Genomic DNA, 19,460 nt, shown 5'->3' with positions numbered 1-19,460 from the left:
GGGATTGAATTTAGAACTTTGAACACACTGAGTAGGTGCTTTGATGTTGAGATATACTCCTAGCCTAGAGTACATGGTAAAGATAAAGTTGCTCACTTAAAAGAAACTCACACAATAGCAGAAGAGATATCCATCCCAACAGATGCTCAAATCTCAACACAAAAACACAAGAAAATAAGGTAATAAGATGCTTCCAGAAGTTCACAACTCCCCAGTGACTGAATCCATAGATATGGAAGTGGATGAAATTCTGGACAAGGAATTGAAAAAAATTGATCATTAAAACGATCAATGAATTAAAAAGCATACAAATAAATAGCGGAGTAAATTAATGATGACAAATGCAGGATATGAAAGAGCATTTCAAAAAAGAGATACAGGTTCTGAAAAAATAAAGGAGACAGAAATTTTGGAAATGAAAAACTCAGTAAGTCAAATAAAAAGCAAAAGTCTCATCAACAGACTAGATGAAGCAGAAGGAATATCTGGGCTTGAAGACAAGGGAGATGAACTAGAACACTCAGTAATAAAGGGGGAAAAAAGAAATTATGAACAGAATATACAAATTCTACAAGACAGCAGTAAAAGACCGAATTAAAGATTCATAGGTCTTTAGGAAGGAGTAGAGAGATAGGCTAGTATTAGCGTAAGTGCAGCCATCTTCCTTTCCACACTCTGACTTAATAAATACTGTTCTTACTCCCATGAAATAGAAACTAGCCTGAGATAAAAACCTACTGGTCTGGAGATGTGCTGATCTCTCCCTGTTCTCTCATTGAGAGAAAGGAGACAACTTACCGGCACATGAGATGGGAACATACTGGTTTCCCTGTTCTCTCCTTGAGAAGATAAAGGGGCATACTGGTTTTCTTGTTCTGTCTCCTGAGAGATAGGAAAACCGCCTGTTATTGTTCCCAAGAAACAAACTTGCCTTCCACAAGGTTAGGGGATGCTTGCTATGTCCATCAGGACTATACCCACCCCTAATGCATGGCCATGATTCTAGCCTATAAAAAGCAACATTCAAGGGGGAGTTGCTGCTGCTCTCTCTTTCTCTGCATAAAGCAGCCCATCAGACTTCTGACAAATAAACATGCTTCTTGATTAGTCCTGCACCACCTTTCTTTCAGTTTAATGGTATAGAAAACCTATTCAGTGAAACAACAGCAAAAATTTCTCAAGTCTTAAGAATGAGATGGATGGATATTCAAGTACTGGAGGCATTTATAACTCTAAATAGACATAAACATAAAATAACCTTTCCAATTACATATTGTAGTTAAAATGACAAAAGTTCAGAATGAATAAAGAATATTAAAAGTTTCAAGAGAGAAGTGCCAAATCACTTATAAAGACAAACCCATAACAATAAGCAGATTTTTCAGCAGAAGGTCTCAAGGCCAGGAGAGGATGAAATGATGTATTTCAAGGCCCCAAAGAAAATACCTGACAACCTAGATTATTATATCCAGAAAAGTATCTTTCAGAATTAAAGAAGAAATAAAGACCTTCCAAGTTAAGCATAAACTAAAGGAATTCATGACCACTAAGCCAGATATTTTAAGAAATAATCCACACAGAAGAAAGATAAACACAACTAAGAGAGCACAGTAAAGAGTATATATCTCATTAGAAGAGTAGATAAGTAAATAAGAATTAGGGATAATTCAGAAATTAGAAAAATAGCAAAGTGATAGGAAAAGTACACACTTTTTCAAAAAATAATAAATCTGAACGATATGAAAGGATTCAAGAAATCATTTCATCTTTTGGTATTTGTTAGTTTTAGTAGGCCTTGAATATGATCTATTTTGGATAAATTAATTCTTAATTCTCCAATTAGAAGAAAAAGACTGGTGGACTAGATTAAAAACACAAAACCCAATTGTGCAGTACCTACGAGAACCACAAAGGCATTCACAAACTGAATGTAAAAGGATGAAAAATGGTACTCAATGCAAATTAAATAAAAACAAGGAAAAGTACCTGTATTCATATTTGACAAGGCAAACTTCAATCCAAAATTAGTAGTCAATAGAAGGTCATTACATATTAGTAAAGGAACAGTTTACCAAAAGATACAATTATTGTAAATATATATGCACAGAACATTGTACACCTAATCATAAAACAAATGTACTGGACCTAAAGGGACAGATAGGTTCTACCATAATAATAGTGTGTGACTTTAATGCCCTACTCTCACAAGTAGATAGGTGATCCAGACCGAAACAAAAAACAAAACAAAACAAAAAAACCAACCAACCAACAACAACAAAGAAACACAAGAGTCAAACTACACTATAAATCAAATGGACTTAACAGACATCTACAGAATAATTCATCCAACAATGCAGAACACATTCTTTTTAGCAGCTGTTACAACTTTCTCCAAAATAGATCATATTTTAGGCCTTAAAACAAATCTTAACAAATACTAAAAGATGAAATGATTTCTTGCATCCTGTCATATCATAATGGAATAAAATTTGAAACTAACAGCAAGAGAAACTATAGGAACTATAAAAACATGGAGACTGAAAAATAAACTTTTAAATAATCAAAATGAAATTAAATGAATAACATGATACAGTGTTTGGGTATCTACATTAAAAAATTCATGAGGGCTGGGGTTGTGGCTCAGTGGAGGAGTGTTTGCCTCACACATGTGAGGCACTGGGTTCAATCCTCAGCACCACATAAAAATAAATAAACAAAATACAGATATTGTGTCCATCTATAACTAAAAAAAAGTTTTGTTTTGTTTTTTAAATTCAGGAGAACGCAAATAAAAAACATAATGATGCATCTCAAAGTCTTAAAAAACAAGAAAAAGTCATACCTAAACCAACAGAAGGAAAAAAATAATAAAGATCAGAGTCAAAATCAATGAAATAGAGACTAAAAGAACATTACAAAGAATCAATGAAACAGAGTTTGTTCTTTGAAAAGATAAACAAGATTGATAAACTCTTAGTCAAACTAAACAAAAGAAAGAGAAGACCCAAATTAATAAAATTAGAGATGAAAAGATGATATTACAACCGATACTACTGAAATCCAAAGGATCATTATGGATTATTTTAAAAAACTATATTCCAATAAACTGGAAAGCTTAGAAGAAATGGATAAATTTATAAAAATATTCAACCTACCAGAATTGAACCAAGAGAATATAAAATTCCTAAGAGACCAATAACAATGAGATTGAAGCAGTTATAAGTAGTCTCCCAACAAAGATCCAGATGGATTCACTGACAAATTTTAGCAGAACTTTCAGGAAAAATTAATATCAAAGCTCCTCAAACTATTCTATGAAACACAAAGTGAAGGAATGCTTCCAAACTCATTCTATGAAGCAAGTATCAAAATGAAATCATAACTAGATGATGACTGAACATCAACAAAGAACATTAATGACCAATGATAGACATAGATGCAAAAATCCTCCATAAAATACTTGCTAATTGAATTCAATGACATACTAAAAGATAACACACCATGATTGAGTTGATTTCATTTCATGAACGCAAGGATTACAAACAGGAAAAAGGAAGTCAAGTTATTCCTATTTGCAGATTTTATAGTCCTAAATTTAGAAAACCCTAAAAATCTTGACCAGAAGACTTTTAGATCTGATAAACAAATTCAGCAAAGTGGCAGATACAAAATGTACAAAAATCAATAGATTTTCTGTACATCAATAACAAATACTGAGAAAGAAATTAGAGAAACAGTTCCACTCACAATAGGTTAAAATAATACTCAGGAATAAACCTAGCCAAGAAGGTGAAAGATATCTACAATGAAATTTACAGAGCACTGTAAAAAGAAATTGAAGAAGACACCAGAAGATGAAGCAATCCCTCATCTTCATGGATTAGAAAAGTGAATACTGTTAATATGTGTATAATACTGAAAGACAACTACAGATTAAATGCAATCCCCATCAAAATGCCAATTCCATTTTCACAGAACGTGAAAACAAAACTGTAAAAATTCTTATGGAAGAATAAAAGACTCAGAGTAGCTAAAGCCATCCTGAGCAACAAGTGGTATCACAATACCAGATATCAATATATTACAAAGCCATTATAACAAAAACAGCATGGTATTGGCTTAAAAACAAACATGTAGATCAATGGAATAGAACAGAGGACATAGAATTGAACTCACACAGCTACAGTCTTCTGGTTCTTGATAAAAGTGCCAAAAACATACATTGGAGAAGACAACTTTTTTAACAAATGGTACTGGGAAAACTGGATCTTCATAGTAGAAGATTGAGACTAGACCCCTAACTTTCACTCTGTACAAAAACTAATTCAAAACAGATCAAAGATTTGAGTATAAGACTTGAAACTTTGAAAATACTAGAAGAAAATACGGGGGAACTCTCTAAGATGCAGGCACAGTCAACATGTCCTGAATAAGACTTCAAATAGCTCAGAAAATAATAGCAAGAATTGACAAATGGAATTGCATCAATTAAAAAGCTTTTTGCACAATAAAGGAAACAATAGAGTGAAGAGACAGGTTACATAATGGAAGAAGACTCTTTCTTAATCTTCTGACAGAGGACTAATATCCAGAGTATATAAAGGTCTCAAAAAAGTTAATACCAAAAAAGAAAAAAAAAAAAGGAAATAACCCAATCAACAGACAGGTAAATGAATTGAGCAGACACTTCTCAAAAGAAGAAGTAAAAGTGGCCAGTAATTTTATAAAAAAATATTTTATAAAAATGTTCAGCATCTTTAGACATTAGGGAAATGCAAATCAAAAGTACACTGAGAGTCCATCTCACCCGGCTCAGAATTACTATCTTCAAGAATACAAACAAAAACAAAACAATAAATGCTTCCAAGAATGTGGGGGAAATCCCTCATATACTGTTGGTGGGAATATAAATTAGTAAAGCTGCTATACAAATCAGTATGGAGCTTCCTCAAAAAGCTAAAAATAGAAGTTCTGCATGATCTGGATACACTACTATTCAGTGTATACCTGAAGGAATTAAAGTCCAAATACTATAGAATTACCTGCATACCTTCATTTACTGTGGCACAGTTCACAAATAGCCAAGTTATAAGATTAGTCTAGGTGCTGGTTAACTGATGAACAGATTTTACAAATGTGGCACATATGCACACAATGAAGTATTATTCAGTTATAATGAAGAATAAGTCATGTCAATTTCAGTAAAATGGATGGAACTAGATATAAACATGCTAAGTGAAATAAGCCAAACTCAGGAAGACAAATATTGAAAGTTTTCTCTCATATGTGGAATCTGGGATGGGGTGGGGAAGATGACATCGAAGTAGAAAGGAGACTATTTAAAAAAAGGAAAGGAACAGGGGGCAGGGAAGAGGTGGGTAAAGAGGAGACAATAAAGGCATGGAAATGATTAAAATGTGCTATATGCCATAATAAAACTATTATTCCAAATAACTAATGTGCATTAATAAAAAATGAAAGTTGCCATGCTGGAATGGATATACCAGGTGAAGCCAGAACTAACCAAAGGATTATGTTCTTTAGGAGGATCCAGAAGATAACTATTAACCAAAGCTACCAGAAATGTGTTGGTGAGAAGCAAATTAGCATCATCAAAAGTTCAATATTTATTTTCTCTGTAAGCTAGGTTTGACAGTAGAAGAGATGGTCATACAAGGAAGCCATTATAACACATAATTCAGCTAATTCTCACTGACTTCTTTTGTGTACCTAATAAATTCCATTATTTGACTAGAAAGCACTTAGAACAGTGGTGGAAAATATTGAGCTCTATACAAATTTTGCCATTATAATTATATTACTATTTTCTTGAATTAAAATAAGTAATTGGATTTTAATAAAATTTCAGTAGCAAAAAAAAAAAAAAGATCATTAGTTTCCATGGTGTCTTTTTCCATTACAAAGTAATAGAAGCCAGATTTTAACCATGAAAAGCCAGGAAGCCACAATTACCACAATGACTAGGAGGGTCAGAGAGCAACCAAAAAGACTTGATCATGGAGAGTTGTAGAGATAGTTAATAGATGGGCAGCCAAATAAGTTTAATATTGTGCATAATCCTTTAGTGTTCTTTTTGTTTCCTTCCAAAAAATTATGCTTAATTCAAAGGCATAATTTACAAAGATATTCTCATGCTTTCTTCTATCAGTTTCATGGTATTGATTTTATATTCATTTCAATTAATTTTTGTATACAATGTGCATAAAAATATGCCCATTAAGGAAGATTTTTTTAATAGCCATGTTAAACCAATTAACCCTCAACATAAGTGTATAAGACTTGCAAAACACTGAAGAAAATTTCATTAGTAAAATTATATTCAATATGTTGAATTTATAAATACATTATTACTTATATACTTATACTAACTATATAAGATCACTCACATTAGATAATGTAAGTGCAAACACTATGAATGAAATTTTTAAATATTATATCACATAAATGTATAGAATGATAGGAAACTTAAATTAAAATGCACCAAGACCATATTCATTCAAGAATAGTGGCTATTACTGAAAAAAAATACATGCACCTATTTTATGGTACTTTAGAATTCACTAAATTAAAAATAAACTTACCTATAAGGACCAAAAAACCAAATAATCCAATCAATAAATAGGCCAAGGACCTGAACAGACACTTCTCAGAAGAGGATATACAATTATTCAACAAATATAAGAAAAAATGCTCATAATCTCTAGCAATCAGAGAAATGCAAATTAAAACTACTCTAAGATATACCATCTCACTCCAGTAAGAGTGGCAGCCATTATGTAGACAAATAACAACAAGTGCTGGCGAGGATGCGGGGGAAAAAGGTACACTCATACACTGCTGGTGTGACTGCAAATTGGTGCAGCCAATTTGGAAAGCAGTATGGAGATTCCTTGGAAAACTGGGAATGGAACCTCCATTTGACCCAGCTATTCCTCTTCTCGGACTACACCCAAAGGACCTAAAACCAGCATATTACAGGGACACAGCCACATCAATGTTTATAGCAGCACAATTCACAATAGCTAAACTATGGAGCCAACCTAGATGTCCTTCAATGGATGAATGGATAAAAAAATGTGGCATTTATACACAATGGAATATTACTCATCAATAAAAAAGAATAAGATCATGGCATTTGCAGGGAAATGGATGGCATTAGAGAAGATTATGTTAAGTGTAGTTAGCCAATCCCCCCAAAAAAAACAAATGCCGAATGTCTTCTCTGATATAAGGGGGGTGACTCAAAATGGGGTTGGGAGGGAGAGCAAGGGAGGAAGATTACCTCTAGATAGGGAATAGGGGTGGGAAGGAAAGGGAGGGAGAAGGGGAATAGCATGGATGGTGAAAGGAGATCCTCATCATTATACAAAATACATGTATGAAGATATGAATTTGGTGTCAACATACCTCATATATAATCAGAGATATGATAAATTATTGTATAATGGTGTATTAAGAATTGTAATGCAAAAATAAATAAATAAACAAGTAAATAAAAAATAAACTTACCTTTTTTCTGCATATCCTGATAAAGTTTGCTTATTTCTATCTTATGTTCCTTCCCTTTGATTTTCATTTCATTCACAAGTTTAGCAATATTATTCTTATATTCCTAGAGATTAAAATATTTATTCATTTTTCAATCTAAATATGTATGCATAACTTTTGATTAACTGGAAAACAGCAACTTTTAGTTCATATTTATTTTGATATGTAGTCATATCCAGAATGGAAAAATATTGTCCACTGTTTGAATAATTAGCTGTGAGACAGACCAATTTCTTCATGTGTATGCATTTTAATTTTTTAATTGACAAAAATTATATACAGTGTATGACCTGTTGTTTTTATATATATGCTCATGGTGAAATGACAAAATCAAGCATATATATATATATACATATATATATATATATATATATATATATACACATAACCTCATATTTTTTGTGGCAAGAACATTTGAAATCTACTCTCTTGTATATAATACATTGTTACTAACTACAATCACCATGCTGTACAATATATCTATTGAACCAAAATCTTGTATCCTTTGACCAGCAGCTACCCAGTCATAGCTTACTCTTTAGCATTCCTCCCCCAACACTCAAAGCCCCTGTTAACCACCACTGTACTCTCTGCTTCTATAAGTACTACAATAAACATCAGTATCTGACCCAAGAAGATGATGATCATTCAGAAACAATGTCTTATCTTTGCTTCCTGAATACACCTGATCTATGTTTAGCATATCATGTATGCTCAAAATAACTGACTTAACTGTATGATTAAATGGCACTACAATATTAAATAAAATATATGTCCACTATAATCCAGAGCTAAACTTTAGAATTAACAGAAGGTACTGTCTGATAGATTGTAAATTTACTCTAATATAGGGTCTGGACTGAACTTCTATTTCTGAAAATTATATAAACATTTCTAATTTCCAGAAAAGATTAAAAACCCATGATAAGCATTAACTTTGTGAGAAAGTATCCAGAGAAAGATGGATTTGAGATTTGAAAATTCCCCAATGGCTATGGAGATTGGCTTCTTAGGTCACAGAAACATAGGGGTAATTTATTATTATAACAAGGAGTAGAGCAAAGAGTACATTTTGGGAGAAAATTCCCCAAAATGAATTTAACAATTTTCCAGGTGTATTGTCCTATATAAAGAAACAAGGGCTGGGTGTGGTGGCACACACCTGTAATCCCAGCAGCTTGGGAGGCTGAGACCAGTAGGATAGCGGGTTCAAAGCCAGTCTCAGCAACAGTGAGGTGCTAAGCAACTCAGTGAGACCCTGTCTCTAAATAAAATACAAAATAGGGCTGGGGATGTGGTTGAGTCTCCCTGAGTTCAATTCCCAGTACAGGGGGGGTGGGGGAAGAAACAAGGGACAGGCCTAAGATGTAGGCAAGAAAAAAGGAAAGCAAAAAATAACAAAAATTAAGTAGGATAGTTGAAAAAAGACAATAGAGGCAAAAAGTCAAGAAAAGTCTCTAAACATCATAAAATCGGACACTGAGATTCACCATTGTATTCCCAACTCCTTGCATGAATCTATCTATCTTTTTTTTGGGGGTGGGGGGGGGGCGCGTGGTGCTGGAGATTGAAACCAGGGCCTTGTGCATGCAAGGCAAGCACTCTACCAACTGAGCTATATCCCCAGCCCATCTATCTATATCTTGATATTTATTTGCTGAATAAAGGCAAATCCCAGTAAGCATTATGTAGGACAGATCTCTTAACTAGACCCAGCTTTCAGAGTCCATCAATTTTCTGAAATTTCATGCCAAATTTCTGCGTGTGTGTGTGTGTGTGCGCGCACACACACACATGAACACAAAGCACGTTTGCCTTTGAGCATTTTCCCCAGAAAGGATTCATAGCTATTAATAGACATTCAATGGTATTGAGAAAGTAAAACTAAACAACAACATCATCACAAAAAGGTGTACTAAATTGTGTGTCTGTAATTAAAAATAGACATACATTCTTCTATATTACTTTCATTTAAGAGACATAGTCTAGATTGCTGTTTGTGTTACTTAACCTACCATGCAAATTACAGAAATGGCCAAACCTACTCAACTTCTTGGCTCTGATTAAAGCTGGGCAGGTGAATATAGGGATGAATCTCACAAAGTACCACTTTTATATACATATATCTAGATTTCTAGATGAGCAACTAGAAAAGCTAGAGTGGATTTTATAAACTACACTGATTGCACTAAGTCATTTCTGCCCTGAAAAACCACAAAAAAAAATTCTGTGTTCCTTTCCATTCCCACTGACTTTGCCATCTGAATACACTGCCACTAAAGTGGAATGCATCCATTAATTTGGTAAGACAGTTTTTCACTCCATCTTTCAGGCAAAAAGAAAGCCACATTTCTGGGATAATCTGGGCTATATTTCAGTAGGTTCTTCTCCCTCATTTTAGCTTGTCTCATTCCTTCTTTTTTTTTTACCAAGCCCAAATAAATTATAATTTATTGATTTTTTTTTCTCATTTGTTTCTGGGAACTTTACATCCCCCCAAATAATCTCTAGTTGCTTTCTTGTTTTAAGGATTTTCTGTATGTAAATTACAAAAATCTTCCCAATCTCAAAAATATTGCCATGAAGTACCCCCAGAGTGTGTTTCTAGGGAATGGTTATCTCTGAGTTATTAATGTGCCCCTAAAGGTTTTGTACTAGTGAATCCTCATGGGATGGAGGTCATTTTATTTATTTATTTATTTTTTAGCTTGCTTTGGACAGCAGATAATTAAGAAATCCAAAATCTTGTGTTGTGGTGTATTCTCATTAGTTTCCAGCTCTCTGCAAAAATTCCTGTAGTATTCAAGATAAAGCATTTTTCTAGAACTTAAAGTTTTAGAAGGAAAAGGAGGCAAGGTCCTCTCCCCTTTTCTTCCTGTTGTAATTACAGTCTGACGTCCCCGTCTATTTTGAGCTCTAGAGTCAAGATATGAAAGGGATCAAGCAAAAATAAAAGAAGGAGGGAAGAGGGAGGCAGGAGAAACATTAGACAGCCCAGAGATACTTAAACTATCTCAAAGTTGGTGATGAAAAGCTAAATTTTCCAAGAGCATAGTGAGAATGCTTTTTATTTACTGGTTTTACTCAGAAGTCTTGAGCAGTTTCTAGAGCTAGCTTGGTTTCTTCTTCTCACATGAGACTGAGTTTAGAGACGATCTTTCAAACTGAACCCTGCTTCAGATCCAACTTGAATTTTAGAGATCTAAAATCCTCCAGAATTTAATATATTTGCTCTTGGAGATGAGAAAGTTAACATAATAAATTTCCCTGAAGGAAGAGGAATAACAACTGACATATATTAAACAATTAAACACGTTTTATGTTTTTTAAGTACTATATTACATGTTCTGCAATTGCCATCACTAGATTGTTCCTGTAGGAGAGAAGGAAGTATAGCAGAGGGTATGGTAGCCCTTGGGAGAGAATTAATTTGTAATTCACATAAAATGCAGCCCTTATTTGAATGTTGTAATGATTACCCAAGGAGAACAGACTTACTTACTTTATAATGGAAAACTTTAAAAATGTTAATAGAGTATATTCTAAAGATTCCATTAACAAAATTGAAAAATGTATAGCAAATAACAGGCTCTTTTGGGTACAAATAAAAAGTAATATGAATGCTATATTAGTATATTCTACTTTATAAAAAGACTAGAATTCTCAAAACACATTATTTTTAAAAGAAGTTTTCATTTATTAAAGATTTTGGCAAGTAAAATACGTATACCTATGTCATATACACATATGCACAAATTTTTGGCTGGTTTATTAATAAAGTAATCTCTTTTTCTAATTTAAATAAACAAATGCTCCATAAGGACTTGATTTAATGCAATTATATATAAACTCACCAGTTCATGAGATTTTAACTTCTCTTTTATAAGGTCAGCATTTCTTTTTAATTGTTCATTCTCACCTGTATAAAAATAAATAATATCCTAATATATAGCAATTTTTAATTAATATGCAATATGCTTAATATTTTAGTTTCCATTCACATATGTATTCAACAAATATGTATCTATTACTGTACTAGATACTAGGAATATAGAAGAGTGTCTTGCTCTTCACAGAGCTTATACACTAATGGTGAGAGAGATGTATAAATAGTTACCACATACTATGACTACTGTTCTTACAATAGCATTGAGTCTCAAATACTGTGAGGACCTGTGGAAGAAAGACTTATATCAATCAGCTTGAAGTAAGGAAGGTTTTGGAGAAAATGAACCACCTAAGATGAGATTTAAGTGGTAAGGCTTATTTCCTGCTATGGAAGGGCATTCTAGACATAGAACACTGAGCAGGAGACAATGGACTTGAGAGAGAGCCCAGCATGCTTAGAAAAACACAATTGAAGTACAGGATTGTTTAAGTACAAAGTGTGAGAAGAAGGTGCTATATAGGTCAGGAAATATCAACGAGGTGGACATAACTCTATGAATGCCTTTTGGTGTATTATCATAGAATTCATTATAAAATTTTGAACATTGAAGAATTGAAATAATTATAGTTGCATGCTAAAAAATTATCTGGCAATGTAGATAATATATGGGAAACCTAAATTAGGTTAGGGGTTAGTACAGAAAAATAGGGGCAATGAGAAGGACTATTTAGATGGTAGAATTACTAGGGAATTCGGTGACTTTGGATAGAGTAGACAAAGCGAAAGGGAGAATTTTTACCTTTTAGGCTTCTGATTTGGATAACTGAAAATAATACCTAATAGCTAATGACTTTCTGGACAGATTAAAACACTCTAGCTAATTCTGATCACTGAGCATTCAGATAATTTAAAATTCAAATTTCCTATTTGATTGAAAATTTTTATGACCCTTATCACTGTCTAGAAGGACTCATGGAAGTGATAAAGGAGTCTTAGTTTGCCTTTTAATTGCTTTTTCTATCTTTTTTCTGGGTCTATCTCTTGGGATTTAGAAGCAAGAAACAGAGAGATGTGAAAAATTATCTAATTAACTTTATACCTGTTAGAGTGGCTATTACCAGAAAGATGAAAGATAGCAAACAAGTGTTGGCAGGAATGTGAAGAAAAGGGAATTTTACATAGAGATGGTAAATTGGTACAGCCATTATGAAAAACAGTATGGTGGTTCCTAAAAATATTAAAAATAGTACTACCATATGATATAGCAATCTTTCTTCTGGGTATATATTAAAATAAAATGAAGTAAGTATACCAAAGAGATATTTATACTTTCATATTTATTTCAGTATTATTCACAACAGCCACAAATAAAAATAACATAAATGTCTGACAATAAATGAATGGACTTTAAAAATGTGATATTTAATAGGATATTATTCAAACTTAAAAAAGAAATAAATCAGGTGTTGGAGATGTAGCTTAGTGGTAAAGTTTGGTTTATCAGCATGGGAGCCCTGGGTTGATCCCCAGTACCACAAATCAAAAATAAAAAATAACTTGACATAATATTATATGTCAAATCTTCAAGTTGTATACTTTAAATATATACAATTTTTAATTGTCCACTTTATCCCAATAAAATTAGGAAAAACCCCTGTATCACTATATCTTTGAAAAGATGGTATGCTTGACTAGTGATCAGTATTTGATATCTTTTTACAAAAAGAAACAACATTTAGCCAGGTGCGGTGGTGCACGACTATACCCCAGTGACTCAGGAGGCGAGGCAAGAGGATCATAAGTTAAAGCCAGCCTCAGCAATTTTATGAGGCCCTAAGCAACTTAGCAAGACCCTGACTCAAAGTAAAACATAAAAAGGGCTGGGGATGTTGCCCAGTGGTTAAGTGCTCCTGGTAACCAAAACAATAACACTGCAAAACCAAACCAAAACAAAAACACCAACAACAAGACCCCCCCAAAAGCAAACCAACCAAACAAAACAAAGAAACATTTAATATATTCAAAATTGATTTCACAGAACTTCAAACAAATCAACTTAAATAGAACAAAATCCTGAGAAAAGTTAAATGCCATCTGATTCCTAGAATAAGAGGCTGGAAAAGGTTATGAATTTTCACATTTATTTAACATAGCTGGGTGTCATATTTCTGTCATGAAGAAAAGTTGTTCAGAGTCTTCAGCATTAAGATAATGGCATGAACTGTCCCATTTTAAAGGAAAAAAATGCGGGGAGAGTAAGAACTAATAGTATTTCTTAAATAAATTTAAAATAAATTTAAAAATTACAAGAACAAAAAAGAAATAACATGACAAAGTAAAAAAATGACATATAAGATCATTATTTTACCATATTTACATATATAAGTACTTCCTTTGAGGATAAAAACTGAGGTCTATGATAAGAAATGCTTATTTGACCTGATTTTATGTTGGAAGATGCCTTTAAGGAATTTAGTTTAATATCTGATATAGTAAAGGAAAATCTGTCATTGCATAGTGGAAACAGAACAGTATAAACACTTGGTCACTCTGTTTTGTGAATGTTAGGCCTATTGGGTTAATGTAACTATTAAGTATAGAATAAACTGTGTTGGTTTCACCTGCACTAATATAGTCTTAGTCTTATGACAAAATATCAAATGGCAAGCTATCACAGTAGTTTGAATAGACCATTCATGGTTAAACTAATAAATATTCACCCTTCAAAATTGGTTATTAAAAAACAAGAGTGGCACTGAGAGGAAATAATTGGCCTTCTGTATCTATGGGCTCCCCGTAGATTCAACCAAATATGGACCAAAAGTGTTAAAAACCAAAATTGTGTCTGTACTGAATATGCATAGATATTTCTTATCATTATTCCCAAAATAATGCAGTATAACTATATAACACTTTACACTGTGTTAGATATTACAATCTAGAGATGATTTAAAGTACTGGGGATAAAAATAGGTTGTATGCAATACTATGCTATTTCTATATAAAGAACCAGAGCATTCACATACTTTTGGTATCTACAAGGATCCTGAAATCATTCATCAATGGATATGGAGGAACAACTGTGTACTTACAAACATTTGAAAGTAATAAAAGAACTCATGTGATCAATTAGAAAACATTTCTGGATGTCTTTGTCAGAATATGACTGAATTGTTCTGTTTAGCATAGCATTTCTTTTCTTTTTTTAAAAAACTATTTTCCCTAGTTGTAGTTGGACACAACACCTTTATTTTATTCATTTTTTTTTTTTTATGTGGTGCTGAGGATTGAACCCAGTGCCTTGCACGTGCTAGGTCAGTGCTCTACTGCTGAGCCACAACCCCAGCTCCAGTATAGCATTTCTTATTTCATAATCATTTAGGAAAGTATTTTTAAGTAGTAAAAAGTCTTGCTTTTAGTTGATGAATTGAATAACAACAAAAGGCACTTGTCAACAATGTAAAAAAACTCTAATTTTAAAGAGGCTCAAACAAATCATAAATAAATTTAAAAATAAGATTTCTTCCCCTAACTTACCTTTCAAATTGTGTTGATATTCAAGGGTCTGTTGTAGCCCTTTTATCATATTATGAAGAGTAGCACATTCTAAAACATAAAAGGTAAATTTGAAAATCCTTTGCTTTCATTTTGGAATTCTTCTCTTTATTGAAATAATTAAAACAAAATAACATTTAATTGAAAATTATGAAATTTTAATAAAACAATCAGGCCTCTCAAAGTAAATTACATATAATACTTTCTAATATCCCTTTGAGTTAAGTGAATTCCAAGATTCAGTAATGTGTTTTCTGAGGCATAATATATTAGAGATCCTCTTATAAGCATTAGCAATATCTATCCTGAAAGTAAGTACATATCCTCCCCAAAAGAGAGCCAAATTATATTGTTCACAGGTAAAGGGCTAGTGAGAAGGTGCGAGATGTGGCTTTTCTTACTCACTGTCTTCCAACCTGTCCTCTTAATACTCATGCCCAGGTCTCAGGGCAAGACACAGCAACATAAAAGGATTAAAGACTCAATGATAGTGTTAACAAGGCATTGGAAACTTTGATGCCAATGGTTTCTGACATAATGGAAGATGGACCCTTCATTGCAAAAGTTAGAGCCCTAACGTGTGTATCCAAACCTTGATCATACTCTTGGTTTCCACCACCAACAGCTACACCTTTGATGTGGAGGAACAGTGGTAGAAATTTCTGTGACTTTAGCATTCCACTTAGTTATAAGCTCCATGATAACAGGAACTATTTTTTGTTTTTCTTACCATTTCCCCATGGAATTTAAAATAGTTGTGGCCCATGTATGCAATCCACAAGTATTTTTTAGGTGATAGATGGATAGATCAGTAAGCTGAAACAGGACAGGGATAAGTGAAAATGCTCTGGCCAGAAAATAGTATCCATTTTTATTGTCTAAATATAAGAAGGGAAAATACAAATTTTTCACTTTCCAATTAGAGTTTCTACATTCAGGATCCATGTACTTTCTTTAACTGTGCTGTCAGAAATGAAAGTATTTTGCAAAGTTAAAAGCTTTACTCAGATATTAGGTTCTACTCTTGTAGCTTTTCACTGCATACGGCCTTCCCTGTTGTACTTATCACCCATTCAGACAAAATTGTCACCATCCTCCATTTTCTCTACTTTGCTATTTCCCCGTAATAGAATGATGATTAAATTACATTTGATAGACATTAGCTGAGAACCTACTTCACATGTTACTATGCTAGCTACTATAATTACAAAATAAGTGATACTTTTTGCCATTATTAGTTCTTGTGTCTTTTACTATAATGAATTCAGCAATTCATAAAACATGGTAGCTAAATTTACTTCCATAAGCAGTAAATTGAAAACCAAGCCCTGTAACTGAAAGTACACTGGATTTTCTTAAAATAAAATGTGCTTTCAAAATTTGAACACAAGGTGGCTCTCTTACCAAATTTTTTTCTACAATGGAAACTGGCTCGAAGAGGAATTATTCATAAGGTAAAATAACACTCGGTAACTTGGAATAATGGTGTTTTAGTGAGTTTTTTTGTTTTTGTTTTTGTTTTTTGCCACTGTGACAAAAAGACTTGACAAGAACAATTAGAGGAGGAAAAGTTTATCTGCGGCATAGAGTTTCAGTCTACAGAAGGCTAACTCCATTGCTCTGGACCTGAGATATGGCAGAACATCATAGTAGAAAAGCACTACCTAGGAAAGCAGCTTGGAATATAGCAGCAGGAAGCAGAGAGAGACTAAGTTAGACTCAACAAGGACAAAAGATATACCCCAAAGGCATGTCCCCAGTGACCCACCTCCTCCAGTTACACCCTACCTGCTTATTGTTACCACCTAGTTAATCCATTCAAGTGGATTAATGTATTGAGTAGGTTAAGGCTCTAAAATCCTAATCATTTCACCTCTGAGTTGTCTAGTATTGTCTCAAAATGATCTTCTGGGGGACACCTCATATCTGAACCACAACAAATGGCTTTTAATTTTCTTTGCAAACCTTAACCCACATTGTCTTTTGTGTTAGCCTTTATTTTATAATTTAAAAATTAGTGTACTATTAAATTTTGCTAAAAATTTCAGAATATTATGTTATTTCTTATATAATTTAATAATCATTAATAATTTAATAATAATTTTGTGCTCAAATTTAGGCTCTATCATTAATTAGCAATTTGGAACTATTACGTGCAATTAAAACATTAGTATATTTCAATTTCATTGATTTCAGTTCTGATTTTAATTATTTCCTGTCTTCTGCTTTGGGTGTTGATTTGTTCTTCTTTTTCTAGGGTTGTGAGATGTAATATTAGATCATTTATTCATTGACTTTCTATTATTTTAATAAATGAACTCAAAGCAATGAACTTTCTTCTTATTACTGCCTTCATAGTGTCTCAGAGATTTTTATATGTTGTATCAGAGTTCTCATTTACCTCTAAGTAATTTTTTATTTCATCCTTGAATTCTTCTGCTATCCATTTGTCATTCAATAGCATATTATTTAGTCTCTAGGTATTGAAGTAGCTTCTACTTTTTATTTTATCATTGATTTCTACTTTCATTCCATTATGATCTGATAGAATGCAGGGTAGTATCTCTATTTTTTTGTATTTGCTAAGAGTAATTCATCACATCAATGACTTAAAGACAAAAATCATATGATCATCTCACTTGATGCAAAAAAAAAAAAAAAAAAAAGGATTTGAAAACAAATAACCCAATCAATAAATGGGCCAAGGAACTGAACAAACATTTCTCAGAAGATATACAATCAATCAACAAATATATGAAAAAATGTTCAACATCTCTAGCAATCAGAGAAATGCAAATCAAAACTACTCTAAAATTTCATCCCACTCCAGTCAGAATGGCAGCTATTAAGAACACAAACAATAATAAGTGTTGGCGAGGATGTGGGGGAAAAGGTACACTCATACATTGCTGGTGGGACTGCAAACTGGTGCAGCAAATCTGGAAAGAAGTATGAAGAATCCTTGCCAAACTGGGGATGGAACCACCATTTGACCCAGCTATCCTTCTCCTCAATCTACACCCAAAGGACTTAAAAACAGCATATTATAGGGACACAGCCACATCAATGTTTATAGCAGCACAATTCACAATACCTAAACTGTGGAACCAACTTAGATGCCCTTCAGTAGATGAATGGATAAAGAAAATGTGGTATATATACACAATGGAATATTACTCAGCAATAAAAGAATAAAATCATGGCATTTGCAAGTAAATGGGTTAAGTTAGAGAATATAATGGTAAGTGAAGTTAGCCAATCCCCCAAAACCAATGCTGAATGTTTTCTCTGATTTAAGGATTCTGATTCATAATGGGGTGGGGGGGCATGGGAAGATTAGATGAACTCTAGATAGGGCAAAGGGTAGGGAGGGGAATTGAGGGGGCATGGGGGTAGAAAGACGGTGGAATGAGATGGACATCATTACCCTAAGTACATGTAAGAAGACACGAATGGTGTGAATATACTTTGTATACAACCAGAGAGATGCAAAATTGTGTTCTATATATGTAATATGAGTTGTAATGCATTCTGCTGTCATACATAACAAATTTAAATTTAAAAAAGCATTTGACAAAATATAGCACCCGTTCATGTTCAAAACACTAGAAAAACTATGGATAGTAGGAACACACCTCAACACTGTAAAAGTTATCTACGCTAGACCCAAGGCCAACATCATTTTAAATGCAGAAAAATTGAAAGCATTCCCTCTGAAAACTGGAACAAGACAGGGATGCCCTCTATCACCACTTCTATTCAACATAGTCCTGGAAACTCAGCCAGAATAATTAGACAAATGAAAGAAATTAAGGGGATACAAACAGGAAAAGACAAACTCAAACTATCACTATTTGCAGACAACATCTTATATATTTAGAAGATCCAAATGATTCCACCAGAAAACTTCTAGAACTCATAAATGAATTCAGCAAAGTAGCAGGATTTAAAATCAACACCCATAAATCAAACATGTTCCTGTACATTAGTAATGAATCCATTGAAAGAGAAATTAGGAAAACTACCCCATTCATAATAGCCTCAAATAAAGAAAAATACTTGGGAATCAACCTAGCAAAAGAAGTAAAAGACTTTGTCAATGAAAAGTACAGAACACTATAAGAAAAAAAAAATAAAAAAGCTTAGAATATGGAAAGATCATGGTCACATCTGCCTCCCCAAGAGCACAGGTAGAATTAATGTTGTCAAAATGACCATGCTAGCAAAATCATTATACAGATTTAATGCAATTCCTATTAAAATCCCAATGACATTCTTCATAAAAATAAAAAAAAAGCAATCATGAAATTCATTTGGAAAAATAAGAGACCCAGAGTAGCCAAAGCAATCCTTAGTGAAAAATGTGAAGCAGGATGCATCACAATATAGATATTAATACTAAAAAGCCATAGTAAAAAAAAAAAAAAGAATGGTATTGGCACCAAAA

At 33.0% G+C, this 19,460-nt stretch overlaps 1 protein-coding gene across 2 annotated transcripts in view; it reads right to left on the bottom strand.

Moving 5' to 3' along the window:
- Ccdc152 (coiled-coil domain containing 152) overlaps window positions 1-19,460 on the bottom strand; it is a 41,857-nt gene that overhangs the window by 15,459 nt on the left and 6,938 nt on the right. For both annotated transcript variants that reach the window (XM_046468281.2, XM_058570736.1), the window contains exons 3-5: window positions 14,996-15,064; window positions 11,424-11,488; window positions 7,531-7,633 (exon numbers count right to left, since the gene is read on the bottom strand). In XM_046468281.2, the coding sequence (XP_046324237.1) occupies window positions 7,531-7,633; window positions 11,424-11,488; window positions 14,996-15,064 (237 nt within the window). The remainder of the gene's footprint in view (window positions 1-7,530; window positions 7,634-11,423; window positions 11,489-14,995; window positions 15,065-19,460) is intronic.

This window comes from Marmota monax, unplaced genomic scaffold (genome assembly GCF_021218885.2).
Source record: "Marmota monax isolate L192 unplaced genomic scaffold, Marmota_monax_Labrador192_F-V1.1 WCK01_AAM20220418_F8-fsc00120, whole genome shotgun sequence".
In the NCBI taxonomy this organism is placed as follows: Eukaryota; Metazoa; Chordata; class Mammalia; order Rodentia; family Sciuridae; genus Marmota; species Marmota monax.
Note: the sequence above shows the minus strand (reverse complement) of the source record. Positions and strands in the feature narration are given on the sequence as shown.